Genomic DNA, 20,168 nt, shown 5'->3' with positions numbered 1-20,168 from the left:
CCGCCGCTGCTCTCAGCAGCATCTGAGAACGCGCAGCCCACAACGCTTTCTCCTCGAGACTGAGATTGTTCACGGCGCCTGTCTGGAGTTGCTCCATTTCGAAGGGAAGCCGATGCGGAAACCTCAACGTTTGCTGTTCTGCCAGCATCGATTCCATCGTCTCCCTAAAAGGGAAGCTGCTCCATTATGCATACCGTCTTCTAGCCGCGAAATTCTCCGAAAGGATATTGAGTCAGACTTTTGTCAGCCATGACAAGCAAAATTCACTAATGAACTGTCCATTTCGTTTTCAAATTTTCGGTTAATTTATCTTCTCTGTCATAGGCTTCGACGCTATCATGATTAATGATCTCCTTTAAAGCTAGTAGCTGTACTTATGATTTTACACGCTAGCAAATAACTTTTACTGTATTATTAAAAAAAAAAAGAAAGTGATAAATCTTTTTCCTACATCAATACAGAATTGAAGCGAAGTCTCAACATTGATTTATGTAGTTCCAAATTTTTTTGTCATAGACGACTTTATTGAACTCGACGCCGTTTAACATCAGTTAGCAAGGAGCTTACCTTTCGAAGTCCGTGAGACGAGAAGAATCCCGAAAGCCCTTGGCGAACGGATTACTGTCGATCTTGAGCTTCGTGATCTGTAACAGGCGGAAAAATGGCCGTCGGTTAGTACATGGCGGACAGGAGATTGGCGATCGGAGAGATCCGGTCGCCCCCGGACTCGCATTAGCATCGGCGATCTCTCGCAAATTCCCCGATCTTATTACCCGGCGCGCGACAGCTCGGCTTCGCTTCGGGAAAATTACGTCACCGGACAGCCAACGGCGCGTGGCGGAAAACGGCCGGCTGTTTCGAAACGGTTCGTTCCATCGATCGGGAGTCAACGGCTCGTAAAATTAGAAGAAGGCGGCGAAGCGACCTACCTATACAGGGTAGGAGGGGGAGAAGGAAGCTGGAGAATCAGAGGGATCGGAGAAGAGATAGGGGAACGTCGCTGATACACGTGAATCCTCGCGGGCGTTACGGGAGTGAACCGGGAATGCACTGGTTTCGAGATTTTTCTAGCGAATAGTAGAGCTGCTAGCTGATTCATCACTCAAACTGAAAGATCAGATATTACTTTTGATCGGAATGAAATAAGCGACCGTGATATTATTCAAATGCCATACGACAGTTAACCCTTCGATATAGTATCTTTGTAGCACAACAGAATGGACAATTCTTCATTTATTGAAAAATATTGTTTCGAGAAGCTCAATACATATTTCTGAAATGCTGGATGTTTTATTTTAATTAATGTATTTCTCGAGAATAAGACGTGGGATTGAAAAAAGTTTCAGACAAAAGTTATGTAACTTCGAGGGGGACATAAGATTGGTTTGATTTTGGGTGATCTTATCAAGAGCAAAGTGTCACTTTGAATTTTTTAAATAGAACTCTCCATTTTTCATTCCATATTCTACATGCATATTTTAACACGATAAATTGCTTAAATTGTACACAAAAGAATTCATTGTTAAGAAGAAACCTATTAATTTTCCTATAAGATGAAAGCCTTGACCTCCTTTAGAAATGTGTCTAAAGGATAATGAAAAAGTAAATAATGTTCGTTTTCGGTAAATAGTTGTAAAAAATGATCTCCTTTCATTTTAACCATTTCCTTTATAATGGATCTTTATGTTTTCATTCTAATATATTTTCTGGTACGTTAACAGGCAAAGCTACCTCTCACTGCGAAGGCAAAGAACGCTTTGTTCACACTCGGCACTTAAAAAACCGTCGACCAACACGGTGGTCGACAGGAAGAAATCTGAGAAAGTTTGTCTACGTGTTGGTCTACATATCGTCACGTTTGTAGTAGCCTCTTAAGTGGTTGGGCTGCATTTCCTCTCTCGCTCGTGTGCGCCACCCCTACGGAAATCTACCCTAAGTCAGATCTACACCCTAGTTTGGTGTTTCGCATTACCTACAGGCCCACCCACGACGGATGGAACGAATACACAGGTGGCCCCGTTTCCGAGGTCTCCCGACATTGACCGTTTAAACGGTGTCCTTCGCTTAGTATCCTCCCTTTTCGGCGAAATCTTTGAGGACAGATTTCATTGCCTGATTCCCAAGGGATAATACCTGCGTTCCGACAATTGCAAAGTTTTCAAACATAAAAAGATGTGTTGAACCGACAAAATTTTCCGCGTGTTTAAGCGCGAAACGCATCAGCTTACGTCGCAAGGCGCACGTGACCAGATATGTACTTCAAAGAATAACAATAAGATAATTCACTTTACAAAAGACCATAAAATCTCTTAGTATTTTATCTATTATAACGTTTTGCATGTATTTTCTTATTATAATATCTGTATCTGCATTAATATAATTAATAATATTAATTAATAATGATAATTAATTATCAATTAGTTTAAATTTTAAACTAGAAAATACAAATTTATATCAATTTATATATCAATTTCAGTAATATTTTTTTACGTAGATCTATCATTCTTTTACATAATTTATCATTTTTTATAAAAATGTGTTCATTATTATTAGCTATATTCGTTACTATTTGCTCTATTAAATTAATAATTATATAACTTTGATTCTTCAAAACTTGAAGTATCAAAGATTTTAATGCCATAGCTTTTCAAAACTTGAAGTTCAAATGTCAAAGTTTGACAAATTAATCACCAACGCTAATAAAAAGACAAATATATTTTTCGCAATAAATTGTTTGCAACTTTTTAAGATGCTTATTAGCATCGAATTATTAACGATTTTTAGGATACTTAATATTGGTACTTATTAACATTAATGTTATTAAATTATACTTGACTGTTTAATTTATGATATTATTATTCTAGATTAAGATCAAGTTTAAATTGAAAATGATTTAGCAGTTGTAGAATTGAATACATATGTATATATTGTATATGCATTTGCACTGAAATTTATTATTTAAGCATTAAAATCCAATTCAAATCGATAAAGCTTTTTCGTTATTGTGTATTCACATTGCGGTCTTATGACACATTCTTCATAAATATATTTTTTAATAAATTTTTCGAAGAATCAAATTTTCTAAACATTTTTCAAAACGCCAAAAGTATTAGTCATATTTAAAAACGAGCTTGGTAATTGGTGATTAGATGATGTCGTTAATTAACGTCTTCCCACGCGCGCTAGTGCTTGAACGAAAGAAAATATCGGCGGCACCACATAAAAATGTCAAACAAGCGTAGTGATATCCCTCGACACGAACCCATCTAATTTCCGTCCGGCGAGCCAGCAGGCATAAATCAGTCTTGTCTTCCGGGTCGAGTGTCACGGACGAGATGCGGCACGGTACGACACGCTCCTGCTGCTTCGACTGCTTGGAGTACCAACGTCTTTCGGAAGACCTTCCCACCCGCTACCCGAGATGAGGCACAACACGCGTGTATTTATTTGGAAAAGGGAGCCGCTTGTCGCAACTCCAGTTGTCCGTAGGTGGTCCAATTAATCCACACTGTCCCAAAACTAGGAAGCAAACGAGGCGTCCCATTTCCACAATAATAAGCCAATTTAAGGAAAATTGTCGATATTAACTTAATACATAAAGTATTAAAAAATATTTGAGGTACTAATGTGCCACAAAAAATCATTATATCTACAGATATTCCTTGTGAAAATATTAAGACTCTATTTTTCAAAGAAGTAATAATATACAAGGTTTAAAGAACTTGTATATCTTTATAAATATAATAATGTTATAGAAATAAAATTTATAAGTTATATTTTATCATTTAATAATATTGAATAAAACGGGTGGTTTTAAAATTAATCTAATATTCACAAGATAACACTTTTTCAGAGCTAATCCAATGTTCAATATATTCCTTCATTTAAATACATTTCACAGTTTTTAACATTTAATAAGAACTTCTCCGATAAGCGAGTCTCGTAACAATTTACATTTGTAATCTTTAATTGACATATATGAGACAGCTATCATTTTCAATCTCCCATCGTACATTTATCCAGCAATCGCAATAACTTTACGAGTCGTGGTAAAGAAATGTTCTCGATAAGCTCGTGGACATGCGTTAGCATCTCTTCCCGTGTAACATTACGGACGAGAGCAAACGCCTCGACGACTGTCGGGACTGAAAGTCGTCGCGCGACTTCCAGTTTATCTGCTCGTCGAAAGGTCGCCGCCGTTTTCGCGTCCTCGGTGACGGAGGACAAAAAAAGAAGGAGGAGAAAAGGAGGAAGGGAAGCAGTGAGGGAGCGGAGAGTGGCACTCTTGGTGTGTCGAGTGGGTGGTCCAATTACCCTACGGTTTCGCGCTCACGAGCAGCACGTGCAGGCCCCAGTAATAAGACTCTTTCCTTCAAAGCTGAGGCTAAGCCGGTGCTAAGTCCGGGGCCGCCTCGGTTTTAGTTACGATTCCGCTGACATCATTAGCCAAACATCTGGTCCGCCACGACCACCACCATCACCACCGTCGTCGTCGTCGTCGTCGTCGTCGTCGTCGTCAGCATCGTCGCTCCCTCGACAACATCTCGCCACCTCCGTCTACGTTCTCATCTACATCTCCTTCTCTCTGTCTGTATTCGCTTCTCGTCATCGGTCTGCCTGACGATTCGCGTCGTCGTCGTCGTCACTTTACGAGCGGGTCGCCGGCGATATTCCGTCGCGTGGGTCTTTGAGATCCGCGAGACGGACTATACCGGACGCAAGTTCAGAACAACTTCTGGTCTTTGATATCGGTGCTTTACCGTGTTTTGCCAACCGACATTCTTGTCAAACTCTTTGCTTTACGGTAGGTCTGCTGGTTCGCAGTGGTGTAACGTTTGCAAATTTTGTTAAACTTCTATCCTTTCATCCTTAAAATTGCTAATTCTCGATTTTGAATATCTCTTCAAAATTTGAATCTCTCCAAAATCGTTAAAGAATAAAATTTATCTTATGTATTAGATATAAAGAATAAAATTTTATTATTCTTCCGAATCTTGATTAGCGAGAAAAAAATGTTAGATTATTTAATAATACTACTGTAAAATTAGAACACGGAAAGAATGATTTTGCTGAAATATCTAAAAATTTAACATGTAGATTTGAATATAAATTCTGTTGCTCTATCAAAATAATTATTAAGACGCTCAAATTGACTGCTAAAATATCAAAATTTTGTTACTCATTATGCTTGAATTTTTCTACATAAATATTTTGATGGACTAACAAAATCATTGTCAGGTTTACATTTAGCTAAATTTTTAGATATTTCAGCAAAGTCGGTCTTTCCGTGAACCTTATGTTTCTAAACAAAACTAAAAAATTAAACGGTCATGTCGAGATCAGCGTGAATCTCCGCGACGGGGGTTCTATCGCGTTGATGGATGAAATTTCCAGCAATGTGGCGTTGAAGCCTCGACGCCACTGCGGCGGACTCTCCGACAAACGCGGTCGACCCGTCGAAGTTATACGATTTCGCTGACACGGCTCGGGCAAACGCTTAAACCACTTCCCAGACCGATTTACGATGTCGGCCGTGTAGCGCGCAGCGAGTGGTACGCCGCGTGATAAATTCGCCTTGCATGCTCGACGTTCTGCATGGCCCGGTAGCCCCCGAGCTCGGTGCCTGAGCGCATCGCCCGCCGCGTGCGAATAAATCCTCGGGGGAGATGCATCCCGAGAGATGACACTCCGCCACGCATGAGAACGTATGTCGTGCCGAGCGCGATACGCAGTGCGCGAACATCGGACGATCTTTCGCGTTAGCCGAGTCATTAGGGAAAACAAGACGATTAAACTATAAGACTATTGAACGTGGCCGATGCTTGTAATAGAGAAGTTCCCGATTCGAATGCGTGGAGACGTACGGCAAAAAATAACATTATATCAGATGAAGAACACTAATACAATTTATTGATACAAGTTTCATAAATTTTGAGGCAATGTTGTATTTAAAAATCCTTAGTCTTCACCTTTTCATTTTGTTGAAGGGGAGCATGAGAATATATTTGTCTAAATCTTTATTTAAGGCCAATGTTCATAGTTGGTTCTTATATTTTAGATCGTCTTAAGTTCAGACCTAAAATATCATGAACCAATCAGAGAACCATATCAGCATCTTAAGACAGTCTTAAAGTAAGAATTATAAATACCGATCTAAGATTTGAATATCTTTATTCAAAATTGAGAAACGGGATACGTCTTGGGTCTCGGAAGACTGGATAAAAGTTACGGACTCACTTTGTTACCCACGACAGTCACACCATCATCACGGACGTACTTTTAAATGATCCTTTTTGCACCCTGCGTCCCAAAGGAAGAAGTCATTGTGACGATGGAAAAAAATGACGACGAGACACCCCAGTATACTTGCAAACGCCACGATTTTGACTTTCAAAGCGTGTCACGCGACGAAAACTTCAATGCGAAATTCACGCGTTTCCAAGGTCCGTGACATGGCGGAAAGCAATTTTCTGGGAATGCACGCAGGATACCGGAGTCAGACCCCGTCATCGACCGGCCGGTGGGCCCCCGGCATGGCGAGGACAGATCGGCACGGCCGATCGAAGGACAAGTAGCCAATTACGTCCAGCTGCAGAGCGCCAGGTCCGATGAAAATTGAGAGAGAATTTGCGAACATGATGGGCGGAGCGGACCCAGGCGGGCCCGGATATTCCAATGCCGACGTACTCGCAGTTAGCGTGCGGATCCGATTGGACCCGGGACCAGGAAGTCCTTCGCAAGGGAACAAGAGAAGACGAAAAAAGTCGGCCGGTCGAAAACATCAAAAGCCGAACCCTAAATTAACTGCTTCTCCTCTCACGCAACAAATAAATAAAATTCTAAGAACAATAAAGATCTGAGTTACATTTGCCTTAAGAAAAATCGAACACTCTAAAGCAGTCCAATTTGAGTTCCAGAACGTAAAGCCATCGATGCAAAAAGATTCAATGTAAGATTTCGGGGACTGTAAAGTATTGATAAGCGTCATTCAGATGCGTATCAACACTTTACAGTTCCCGAAATCTTATCCACATTAATTTTTTGCGTCGATGGCTTTGCATTTTGACTCTGGAGCTCAAATTGAACAAGCCTGCTCTAAAGTATTCTCCAAGTCTGTAAATAATATATGCACTTGGAACTTCTTTTCAAGACGCAATCGAATAGCTAATAGATCTTGTCATTTCACGATATTCTTTTATCTGATACACGATTAACGTACGTGTAAGCTGTCACGAAGTTATAAGAGCTACTTAACGTAAGCGTGAGTTATTAACGTGGACTTTGCGTTAATAAAAGATACGCGGAGAAACGCTTCCCAGGTGAGAATTGTATTTTAAACGACGTGTGCAATATATTTTTCAACACCACTTCAAGTTTATTCCATCTGAGTTACGGCATCTGATCTTCGTGCTCGACGATTAAGATCAACGTAATTGAATAATAAGCGGTTGATTTCTCCCGGCTCCCAGGATCTCACGGCGTCGTCGTAGATTTTTGATAGGTGAGGTCGTTAATTGCGCGCGTGTAAGATACGTTATTATGAAAATTCCGAGGAGGCGTGCGTGTTCGAGGCCGATTTAAAATTAAAATGCTGGCGGAGCGTGTGCGCAAATGATTAAAACACTCTCGTCTATAATAACCGCTCGATAACGCCTCGCGTATTGTTCCGGCGCGCGCTCGTAATCAAATTTGCAAGACTAATAGCGCGAGAGGCGACCGGCGACGCGGCGGATAAGCATCGTAAACTTCAGCTTAACGCGGAATAAAGTCAGCATTATTTCACGCAACGATAATATTCCGTTTATCGGGGAATGGGCCTGTCGATCGCGTCAAGATGCGTGTTGTGCGAGCCCGGCATTGTGCGTTACCATGCACGCGTTTAATAGCACCGGTGGCCTTACACAACGATAAATCATAACCCATAATGGACAACCCATGGTGGATTTTTAAACGGAAATGATGGAAACGTCATGGAAACCTACTTGCCTATAGAATAAAGTGTAGCATTGTTATCACATGTAATAATTTACTGATGTATTATGTAATGACGTTTGCTCACAATGATGACATCGCTCTTTTTCACAACTAAAAAAAACAGGATTTTTTATTTATCGCTATGAATGAATTAAATAAATATTACGCCATCAATCATTAAAAACAACAAACGTAACTTTATAAAAAATCGTCAAAATGTCACAATTAAAAAAGGATGGTTCAAAAATTCTACACAATTCAAAAAGAATGTTTTTTTAAGGGTTACAAAAATGACATTTGATCGTGTTAAAAATGTATTCTTTTTGTGCGCTTAAATTATTTGATTAGTCAATGTTGAAAAATAACTTCCTGGAAGACATAATTTTTTGAGTTGTGTCTTACTTTTGAAGTAAGGGAGCGATTATCACTTATCCTTTACATTTTTAAAGTAAGTTCTCGCATTCGTAAAATATATAAAATAATATGTATAAATTATAATCTATGAGAATCTATTTTGAAATTCTGAATATTTGATATTTTATATACTGGATGCTATCTAATGTAGTTTTTCGAATTTTCTGATACTATACTAAGGGACTGTCATGCTTCTGGATTATCAAATGTTGAGTCCTCGATTAAACTTTCGAAATCTAGGCCCTACGTAGATCTCCGCCGCCACCGATTTCGAAGTGCCTGAATCCTCGAGTTTTCAAGCCCTGTAATATTTACATCCTCAGATTTTAGACCCTTAACTTCTCGACTTCCTCTAATCCTTGTATCCTCAAATCCTCAGATCCTCCAATCTGAATCGCATTAGATCCCCGGATAATATTCTCGGTTCTTGCGATCCTCGAAACTCCTTCGGGGAGCTTACCCGAAGTGCACGTTCCCCTTTCACGCGGAGACGTACACGCTCGGTAGAGACTACGCGAAATGAAGCCGTAGGTAATTGAAAGGGATGCTTTCGCACCCGAGGCCCGGGTGTCTAATAATAGATTTAATAGAGACACGCTCATTGAGGAAGAGGGGGCCCCCGTGCTCTCTTGCCTTGGCGCACTATTTAGTCCCGCTTGTGTGCTCGCGTCGCTACGCTCGCTCGCCCATCTCACCGCCTTTTTTCGCCCTTTGCCGCCGAAACGCCGCTCTGCCGTTATGGTGACGACTAGCGATAAAATTAAATTATCATACGCCGGCTGATTTATAAATACGTCGCTGCGGACGCAACACCGCGGGCGACGTTTTAATCCAAACGCGACGCCTTCGTCAACAGGGTGGTCCCAAAGTCCGTTCACGTGCAACCCGAGTTTGGACAAATTATAAGGTTTATAAAGTATTTTTTTTTTATCTTCTTGCTTTATATATAATATCTATTATATACTATATACGTATAATAATATCACTCCCTTACTTAAAAAATGATATAATTTAAAAAACATTTTCGAGTTATTATATGTATCATAAATGAATTAAGTAAACATTATCCTATTAATCATCAAAAGTGAACTTATAATTTTATCAAAAAATCGAGAAAATTTTTTATCACAGCTCAAAAAGAATTTTCAAGGGTCATGAAACAAAAATTACAAAAATGTGTGATAACATTAAGAATATATTTTTTTCGCAATATTATTTAATTAATCAATAATTTTCTGTCAAATTAAAAAATAATTTTTCTCCCTTTTTGGAAAACTTAATTTTTTTAGTTGTGTCACTTTTGGAATAAGAAAGGATTATAGATTATGATTAATATATGACAATATATATCGAAACTTTTTAAAATGTTTGATTTGTACATTGAATGCTTTCTATACTTATAAACGTCTGGATAATTATACATATTAAACACTTTGAATTTAGAAAAATAAAGCATATGTGCATTTGAGTAAGTTATTTTGATTAAATATAATTCCGCGAAGTCATTATATATGCGAAAAGATTTTCATTATAAATCTCTTCATACTTACACTGTAAAAAATAAAATGTTAATTTTAACTTCTAGTCGTATAGTGGACTTTCTGAGACATGCAAAAATGTTAAAATTAAGTTTGTGTTAATTTTAACGTTTTTGCATGTCTCGGAAAGTCCACTATACGATTATAAGTTAAATTAACATTTTATTTTTCATAATGTAATATTCAGAAAGAAGAACATTAATATCTATAGATACTGGTCGCAATTGGTCTCATTAAAATTACAATCACAAGGTTCCTGCATATACTAAGGAAGAAACATTTTATCTCTGACAGGAGCTGATGTTTTTGGTATATGCTAGATATCGTGTTATAACACCGAACTCATGAAAATTCACACGGCCACTTGAGCGTTAATTCCCGACGGCGGTTTTTTTTCCGCCGCCGCCGCCGCCTGCTGCCGCCGGTGTCGAAGTGCCTTGAGAAAAGTGTGATATTAACACGATCATTAACGTCGCGTCGACGTCGACGAGCGAAAGCGCGCGTTTTAATCTCCTCGCTCACGCAACGCGCGTGTTGTCTTGTCTGGAACGCGAATTAATTAATCCTCACACGCGATTTATTTCGCGCTCTAATATAGTCCGTCCGTAGCTTTGAGGGACGTTTGAATCGCGAGGTTGTCTTCGTCTGAGACGTCGGACGAGACACTGGACCGCGAGATAAGTCGTCTACAAGGGTAAAGGCGTTTGTGGACCGATGTCGGCGATCACGGCGGTGATCCTCCGTGCTACTCGTGTCAGCTTCCTCTTCAACTTTGCTGCCGAGAGCGCGACGAGAGAAGGCGGAGTGGTATTGCGCATAGGCGGGCATCACGTTCGACGAGGTCGAGACATACAACCGATGGTACCGCTGTGTGTGGCTCCGAAAGAAGGCCCAACCCTTCCTCTTCTTCTTCTTCTTCTTCTTCTTCTTCTTCTTCTTCTTCTTCTTCCTTCACCTCCCTGTCTCATTTGAACGCGATTATTTATGTTTTCTTTCGTTCGCCGACGCCGACGCCGACGCCTGCAGTCACTAAACCATAGCCTCCTGCCTCTTCGGCCTCTCCTCTGCTTCCTCCTTCCTTTTCTTAAATGTCGATCTTCGCTTCCTCGACCTCGAGGGGAAACAGAGAGGATGCAAACAGAGCCGAGAATTTAAGAAATTTATAACTGCGACTATCGAAGATTATTCGACAGCAAAAAGATTAGAGATATTCTTGGTGTTTCGAATTCAAGGAACACAAATTCAACTTTCAACTTGTAATAATCCGAAGACCTAATTACGCTAACAGCTACTACAAAATTTGAGAATTGGAAAAGAATCTTTTTTAAATCTTAAAAATTTTTAGAAAATGTCAAAGGTATACGTACATATATATATATATTATAGAATAGATGCGAAAACTTTCCTTTCTAAAGTTGCAGAAAATTAAATTTTCTTGCTGTTCTTTGTCACTCCTCGTCTCACTTTCTTTCTTCCTTCTGTTTCCTTTCTATCTCCTACTTGTTTCTGCTTTTATTCTCCTCTCTCGTGTTCCATTTTCTCTCTTTGGCCGACCGACTCGGCTCATTTGGTAATGCTCGAACGCGGTGGCAAGTGTCTGAATTATTGCCCGACACATATGGCGATTGTTAAGGGGCATAGTCGCCCATATTTTTGGACATTGCCCTACATAGACTAGCGACGGATTTATAGCACTGTCGAGCGATTATTTCTGGCATGTCGTTACATCGAGCTTTTATGAATTCGATCAAAATGTTTACGATATTTTATTCCAACACAAATTCAGCGTGGCAAATATCGTATAATTATTCTTCAGTTAACTCGAAACAATTTACAGCCACGTTTATATGTAACGATATTTATTGGAATATATATCTTTTTAATAACAAGTCTGATGTTTGTACATTTTTTAAAATTTGCATTAACGAGAATTCCTGTAGTCATAAATGTGGGAAGAAAACAAAACGACGCAGAATCATTTTGATGATGCTCGATGAACGTCCCGCAACCTTGACTGTAACTTCCGCATCGCGCCGATTGCAAAGCAAACCGCGCTCATTTACTATTAATGCGCACTTACGCACCTAATTTACTGCAATTTTGCAGGCGGGAGACACTCGCACATCCTGCGACGAGGACACGAGCGTGCGCAAACACGTCGTTAAACGTGTGTCGCAATTACGTCACCGGGTATATCGAGTAAGGCGTGCATTGTGCCTGCGAGCACAATTTTGCGCATCCGCAGGACACGGCGTCCTGGGACATACAGAATAATTATCCGTAATCGCGTAATTATCAGGAGTTCTTCTTTATCCCCTGCGTCTCCGTTTTCGCTTTGCGCAATTAGGTACTCGGAACTGAAACGCATGCGGCCATCATGCATGCGTTTCTTCTTAATTCTGCCGTGAAACGAGAAACACAGTTAAAGAAAGAAGAAAAGAAACATCATTTATTAGATACTCTCTGGTTTTCTAACATAATTTTATATGATTATGTTAATTAGTTTCATATTAAGTACAGGGTGATCGACCCAGCACTGTATTACCCGCTTTCGTTTGCTTTAACACAACTTTAGACATGAGCATCAACTTCACATAGGCACTTCTCCTCGTCAAAGAAATACAATATGTGACTTGCAAACAGTCGGAGAGAAATTTAAGTTTAATAAAGATAACAATGAAAAACAAAATAGATGAAAATAAATCGTCATATCGCATGTAGTCGAGAAATGTCGAGCTCTCTGTGCGACAAGTTGGACTTCCAACACGACGACCAGAAATACTACAAAGCGGAGTGCCACTTTGTTGACAAATAAATTTCTAAAAGTGAGAAGCTAGGCACTTCCTCGGGGCGGCAAGAGTAACGCATGCAAGTACAAAGTGCGCGAACCGCGAATAATAGACGACCACGAAAACGTCGACTATGTCGTCGATAAATAAATATAAAGCAACAAAAAGAATTGAAATTTGTACTGTGAAGGTAGCGTTGTTGTAAATAATAAATGGCAATCAGAAAAATGACTACGACGACGAATTCATACTGAAAAATTAATTCGAAAGGTCGAAAATTCTCAATGAGATTCACGGTGAGCATAATTCTAATAAATATATCTTAAAAATAGATAACTCTTTTCGAGAATGCTAATATGAATGAGAAAATATAAATGCAATTACACAGATATTTCTACACCGAGAGAAAAGTATTTGATATTTGTGGCTATAATTGCATAAGATAATTATAGTTACACTATTAGATATTAAAGAAGCATTAGCCTAAATCCTTTAAGTTAAAAGAAATAATATTTTGTTATTTTTAACTTCCATATGAATCAAAATATAAATTAATCCATTTTTGTAGTTAATATCAAATTAAACAACGTCCATATTAACGTATGCACTTAGTAAATAATAAATTGAATTTGAGTGAAATTTAATACATTTTCTTCTGTTAAACTGTTTAACTCCATATTGAGTTATAGGAGCAGTGACGAACTATAGAAATGATTAAAAATAACTTAAATTAGATTTAATTTAACATGATGAATTCAACAGTGTAGAAACTATTTTTATATTTATTATTATTATATTGTTAGTATAATAATTATACGATAATTATATTTATAATTCTACCAAAAAATATTGATATCAAAAATGTCTGCAAATTGTAGTTAAATTATAATAATAGCAATCACTTTTTCTCTAAATGTAAACTAAATCGGGAAATTTAACTTAGTAGCATTCTTCTTTACAAGTTTCAATTTTTAATTAACTTGTATAGCATAGCATTTGCAATTGAAGATATATATATTAAAATTAAATTTATTTAAAAAATTATCATTAACGAGTTATTTCGTAACTCATTTGCGTTCCAGAAAAATCGTAGAAGAAGGAGTGACAAAGTCTTCGACGGAGTCCGACCGTGGAAGCGTTAGCTCGCATAATGGATGTCCACAACGACTGGAAGGAGGATGAAGAGAGGAGAGGGAGGGCAAACGACGAAGAGCACGACTACTATGAGAGAGGAGGCGACATCAGGGGGCGATAAGGAGCCGGCAGAACGGATGGAGGAACTCCCCGGCGAGCGGGCGGCCGGAGGGAAGGAAGAGAGGTGGCAGTTAGGATATGAATTATGACGTGGTGCGAGCGAGAAAGACGAATCGAGTCGGTCGCGTAGGTCGTTACAAGGCTCGAGAAGGGAAGCGCGAAGGCCTGCCAGGGAAGTAAATGGCAAAAAAAAGTGCCGTCCGCAACGATACACGGTATTGCGGGGAGAAAAAAAGGCAGTCCCCGCTAAACGAGCGCACCCCCGACGATGACTGTGACGATGACGACGACGACGAGTGACGAGGAACGTGCTAACCGTGACGAATGGCTTTCGAGCCGGTATATACCGAACGGGGAGAATTCAGTACCAAAAATCAGTAGGTTGTACATATGGATATGTACCAGCGCTGATGGGGAGTCCGTATCAAAGTGCTGAGGTCGTTTGCCATCGGCAACCAACCGCGACTTGTCGGCGTTGAGCATGGCAACTTGAGTTTTGCATGAGAACCTCTCAACCTTTTTGTACACTGAGAAAAATGTTCTGTTTAAACCAACAAAAAGACCCAACCAGAATGATATTGTGAGGCTAAACAGAATTTCTGGTTATGGTAACCAAAATTAATTGTGCCTTTCAATCAACATATATTAAGTAGGTTTTTACAGATGTAGTGTCAGAATCCGTGTTATAGATTTTGACGTCAACCGCAGAGAGTTAATCAGATGTAAATGAAATGGGGGGGAAAAAAAATTGGCCATTTTGTTGGCGTCGGAATTGCTGGCACCATTCATTCTTTCCACCTGCATTCCATTAATGTTATTAATATTCTTGTCTTATCTTATTGCCCGCAACTATTTCAGTATATCCCTGCTCGTATATCCCTGCAAGCTCATCAACTATCTCTCCGGTGCGGTCTTTTTAATATATCGCCGATTCCGATCTTGTCAACAACTGTAGCCTCCTTTTTCACCGAATCTCGGGGGGCTTGTCTCACATTCTAAACAAGTCGTATCTACCTATCCATCTACCATGCAACATCCGCCGTCGCGCGCTCGACTGCATTTCTACGTCACTAACGCGCATTCCATGATGCACCTCTGTCCTTCCCCGTCTCCTTGCTCTTGTTTGACCGCGGCGCCCACCGTCGACGTTCGCGATGATCGCCCGCTGCTTCCTTTGCTCTCCCTCTACCCCGCTTTTACATTCTACCCCGTCTATTTTCGAACTCGTTGAAAAGCCATGGAGACAGCACTTTCGCACGCGCCGCCATGTTCGCGAACGCTCATCCTGATGTGTCAGGAAAATTCAAGGACTTCTCGCTAATTTGTCGTATTCTCCTATCTTTTCTCTACAATTTTTCTAACACAGATTACTAACTCTAATTTGTATTTGTGGGCCCAGTAGACCCAAAAATCTTCTTCAACTACATGTTGAGAAACAGTGGCCTAGTTTCCACCGAGGGTTTAAACCGGATCAGAATGTAAGAACCAACCAACTACAGTCGAGCATTCCGCTGTCGTTTGACTGTAACAGGGGAATACTCGACTGTAGTTGGTTGGTTCTTACATTCTGATCCAGTTTAAACCCTCGGTGGAAACTAGGCCATTGTTTATAACAAATGTTTTTCACAAGTTTACTTAATTTTAAGTTACATAATTCTATTCTACAAAAATCATTCAATTATATTAATATTTTAAGTAAAAATATTTTAATTTAAAGTAAAGTCCATTAAAATGGACTGCGAATACGATCAGTCGAAGAAATTTCGGAGCAAATACCGATTAGTGCTAATTAGTAATCAGTAAAGAATCGAAGAGAATGCCGATTGAAGCGCAAGAAATTAGAGAAAGCTAACACGAAAGAAAAACTTTATATAAATGTGAAATCCTCCGGCAAATCTGCCAACAGTTATAACAAGTTGCATGAAACTTCTCTCTGCAGGCCATGATTTCCGCTCAGCACGAATTGGCATGAAAGAACGTGCTGGCTATCATCTTGAAGAAACCTCGACGATCGAGATGACGATCGGTCGACGACATTCGACTCTTCAGGAAGATGCGAAGTAAAGAGAGAAAAGAAACGGCGACACACGGACGGACGGAAGAAGTTCGGAGGCGACGAGGAAACCGCAAAGAACGATAATGACGAGACGAGAGGACGTAGAAAGCGAGAGGCACAAAAGAGAGGACGCCGTGGAAGAGAAACTGGCCCGAGGTAATTGCCGGGGCGTCTCTTCGCACCTCATCATCATCATCAACAGCCGCGTTGCCCTCGTCGTCGTCGTCGTCGTCGTCGTAGTCGTCGAGGGTTCCTGGGACCACCCGTTAGAGTCACCGACGCCGTCGGTTTTCGTCTGCATCGGCAGACGAAGCGTGCTGTCTTCGTCAAAAGCTTCGTCAAAAACGACGGTCTAGGCGAAGCGTTTCGCAATGGTCGGACAACACGGATAATGATCGAAGGATACCCGATATATACTTGCACGAGACACTTAATTATATCAAGTCACGCTAGATTTGGCGGATCGCACTGTTTCCTACAATTCTAATTAAAGATTACCATCACATACATTTTGTGTATGTTAAAATTATCTATCCGAAAAGCATCCAAGGTACTCTTCGTAATATTTCCTTAATAGGAAAAAATAATAAAAAGTATACAATATTTGAAATTCCAAATAAATGTTACACGCATGAAATAACTAATTTAAATAAAACACAAAAGAGAGAGAAATTATTTACGTAAAACAGAAAGGCAATCTTTTTACAACATATCTTTTTAACATTTTTGTTTTTGAAACAGAAACGAGTATCAGATCGCAACATAGAATTATTCTTCGCAATTATTTGTCACAAATCGCTCTTCAAGAATTAAAGCGAAGAATTTCGCCTGAATCGAACTCAAGCTATGCGTTCTCCCTCTGAAAAGAAAAGCATGTCATCCCTCAAGGGGATCCACGACCGCCGTGTTGCTTCTCGCGGCAACAAGAAGAGAGATCGATTAAACGGGACTGGGATAAGCATCGGAAACGATGCCAGATAGTTGTCCGTTGTCGCCTCTGAGGATCATAGATCTTACCTACGTCGGGGTCCGAAATTCCAGCCGCCGTTGCGGCACAGAGGGGACGACGAAACTGAGCCTGCTCGACGGCGCGGCGGCGATGGCGGTGGCAGCGGCGGAACGAGACGCGCCGCGACGCTCATGGAATGCGAACGACGCTGACCTGGACCACACATGACGCCGCGGTCGGCTTTAAATGACTATCGTGAAATACGATAATGCCCCGTCGTTCTCGTGCGCTGAACACGGAATCTGAACTTGGACACGGAAGACGGCTCGCCGAGAGGTCGAGACTACCACTGGCACACGCGGTGTTTTCCTTACGATCGTTTCGACTGTTGCAAGTGTGCTTTTTGGTAGTTGCATGCGCTCTAACAATGACGACTATTTAAGGAGTATCGCGTTCCTAGTATATACATTTGCTAACTTGTTCTGTGTCACCTACTACTTAATAAATTTCGAGAGAATATCGCTCTCTTACTTTAAAAGTGACGTGACTAAAAAAATTGTAAGATTCTTACAAAATTAGAAAAACTGTTTTTCAATTTGACAAAAAGTTTTGGATTAATCAAATTCATTATTAGTAAAAAGAATATATTCTTAACAAGATTAAATGTTATTTTTGTAATATTTTTCGATTTATTACTTTTGAAAAACCCTTTTTGAGTTGGAAAATACATTTTTATATAAGTTTTAAAATAGAAAATCATTATCAAAGGGTTAAATCACAACGGGAAAATATTAAGTACGTAATATACACACTGAAAAAAATGATGTTGTATCAACAGTATTATTTTAATTGAAAATAATCTTATTAAAACAACAGTATATTAAAAGACAAATAAAATTTTATTAAAACAAGAGCATGACGTATTTGTATCATTAATAGTGTTATTGAATTAACAAAATTTTCAATTAAAATAATGCTGTTGATACAATATTATTTTTTGTTCCGTGCAGATTACAAAAAAAGATAATAAAAATTATAAAATATTCCATGTAATATTTTTAATACACAAAATAAGAAAGAAACGAATGATTCTCTCAATAAGTAAATAGCGTATTCACGGCACTCTCGATACGCTAGAGTAGCATATCCACAGCACTCGTTAACGTTGACGTATCCGCGAGGTGTTACGCCAGTGTCTTTGCACGGTCGCTCGTTCTCGACAGAAACGATTATCGAGGATGAAAGAGAGCCGCGGCAGGCGAAATGGAGGAACCAGTCCCGTGCGGCCGAGACGTGGTGAGACGCGGAGGACCGGAGGCGACCGAACGATCGGACAGACGTTACGGGCCGTGCTAAGAAAAGACGAAGCGTGCGGGGCGCGAGAAAGAGAGCGAACGGGCAAAAAGAAAGGCAGAAGTGCACAACGGTAGCGAGAAACAAAGTGAAACTTACGAGCTGATTCTGATAGGCGGTGACAGCGGTGAATATGGCCTCCGGGAATATGAAGGTCTTGTGCGGCTCCTTCTCGAGGTCCATGATCGGCTTCGTCGTGCCCGAGTCTGGTCGCTTCACCAGGTGGATCCTCGGTTGGTACTTGTGCATGGAATTCAGCACCAGCTGCAAATTAAACCAAACTAACTGTAAACTCGACGGATAGTGTAAAGTCATACAAGAAAATGAAATGTTGATGTATGAGTGATTTTACAATGGAGATTACATTTGCATTTAAAAAGAATATCATTATGTCTATAGAGAGATACATTGTTAAAGTCACAATGTCAAATTATATTCAATTTAAGTTATTTTTAATCATTCTTATAGGTTGTTCCTATTCCATATATAATTAATTTAATTAAGACAAAGGAATTAGACAATTAACTAAAAAAATGTATTAAATTTTAACTAAAAATTATTTATTAAATGCATGGATATTGTTTACTTTGAAACTAAACAATTTTACAACAGAAATGAATTGATTTATATTTTGATACACATGGAAATTAAAAATAATAAAATATTATTTAAATGAAGTGATTGAATTACCATTGTTCCTTTGATACCTAACAATGTAGGAGGAATTAACTGAGTCAATTCCTCACATTCCTTTAAAATCAACCAAATAAAACATTTGTAAATAAACGGTTGATTTTCCAAATAAATATTTCCTCGGATGGAACTTTAATAATTACTTGTATAATTTAAAACGCTCTTGCATTGTTAAATATTAAAAAATCAAATTTAAATAAATTCTTTAAATTAATGTTTTGTTATTTAATTTCCAAGTGCATCGAAATGTATTATTTTAATACGAACATGTAGTTAAAAAACCAACTATATCTAATCAACTCATTTCTGTGATTGTTTATTTTAGTTTATCTTAATTGAACTACATATTTTAGTTAAATTAACAACATTCAATAGAGAAGTAATGGCGCCTACAGAAATGATTAAAGATAACTCAAATTGGATATAATTTGACATAATGAATTTAACACTGTATATCTGATCTCGTATAATGTTAAGTTCATAATGCCATAAATATGTCAGCCATTTATGATGTTCTTCAATTTTCGAACATGCTACGTTTTTTACTATTACTTATAAATTATCGTTTTCGCGACGCAAAATTTAGACGGCTATTCCTTCTCAAGTCGTGTTATAATTCAAAGAGACGAATGAAAATAACATTGTGTAATCGGGAGATCTCTCGACGTAAAAATCGCAGGTGTCCGATTTCGTCCAATTAAAGCCGTAACGAACTAACCGAACGATTCGACTCGGATGAATATCGTCAAACAGTTTCACGCGTTTCTTTATGCTTCGCATTTTCATCCAGCCCTTATTTCGAAGGGTAACCATTAGGTATTCTGAAATCGCTGACGGCTCATCTTTTCCCGATGACGAAGACGGCGAGATTACATCGAGTTTCACGTTGCGTTGACTTTGGTCGTTCCGGGATTTGAATCGGCGACGAAGCCGAGGGCGTGCAATAGCATTAACAACAACGGCGAGGATCGGCCGTGCGGGAAGAAAAAGCGTATGAATTAGGAGCATCTCGGGCCGGGCGCGCTCCCCGTTACCGTTCAAAAGAATCACTTTGCTCGCGTCTGGCAGCGTGTAATACCCTGAATACAAAATGAGTACCGTGAAGAAGCGCTGCCCCGATCGGAGTTCCTATTTACGTCAGTCATCCG

At 39.4% G+C, this 20,168-nt stretch overlaps 1 protein-coding gene across 1 annotated transcript in view; it reads right to left on the bottom strand.

The window, feature by feature from the left end:
- LOC108757582 (T-box transcription factor TBX20) overlaps window positions 1-20,168 on the bottom strand; it is a 55,076-nt gene that overhangs the window by 443 nt on the left and 34,465 nt on the right. The window contains 3 exon segments of the mRNA XM_018502043.1: window positions 5-164; window positions 568-644; window positions 18,427-18,591. Coding sequence (XP_018357545.1) covers window positions 5-164; window positions 568-644; window positions 18,427-18,591 — 402 coding nt within the window.

This window comes from Trachymyrmex cornetzi, unplaced genomic scaffold (assembly GCF_001594075.2).
Source record: "Trachymyrmex cornetzi isolate Tcor2-1 unplaced genomic scaffold, Tcor1.1 scaffold147, whole genome shotgun sequence".
Classification (NCBI taxonomy): Eukaryota; Metazoa; Arthropoda; class Insecta; order Hymenoptera; family Formicidae; genus Trachymyrmex; species Trachymyrmex cornetzi.
Note: the sequence above shows the minus strand (reverse complement) of the source record. Positions and strands in the feature narration are given on the sequence as shown.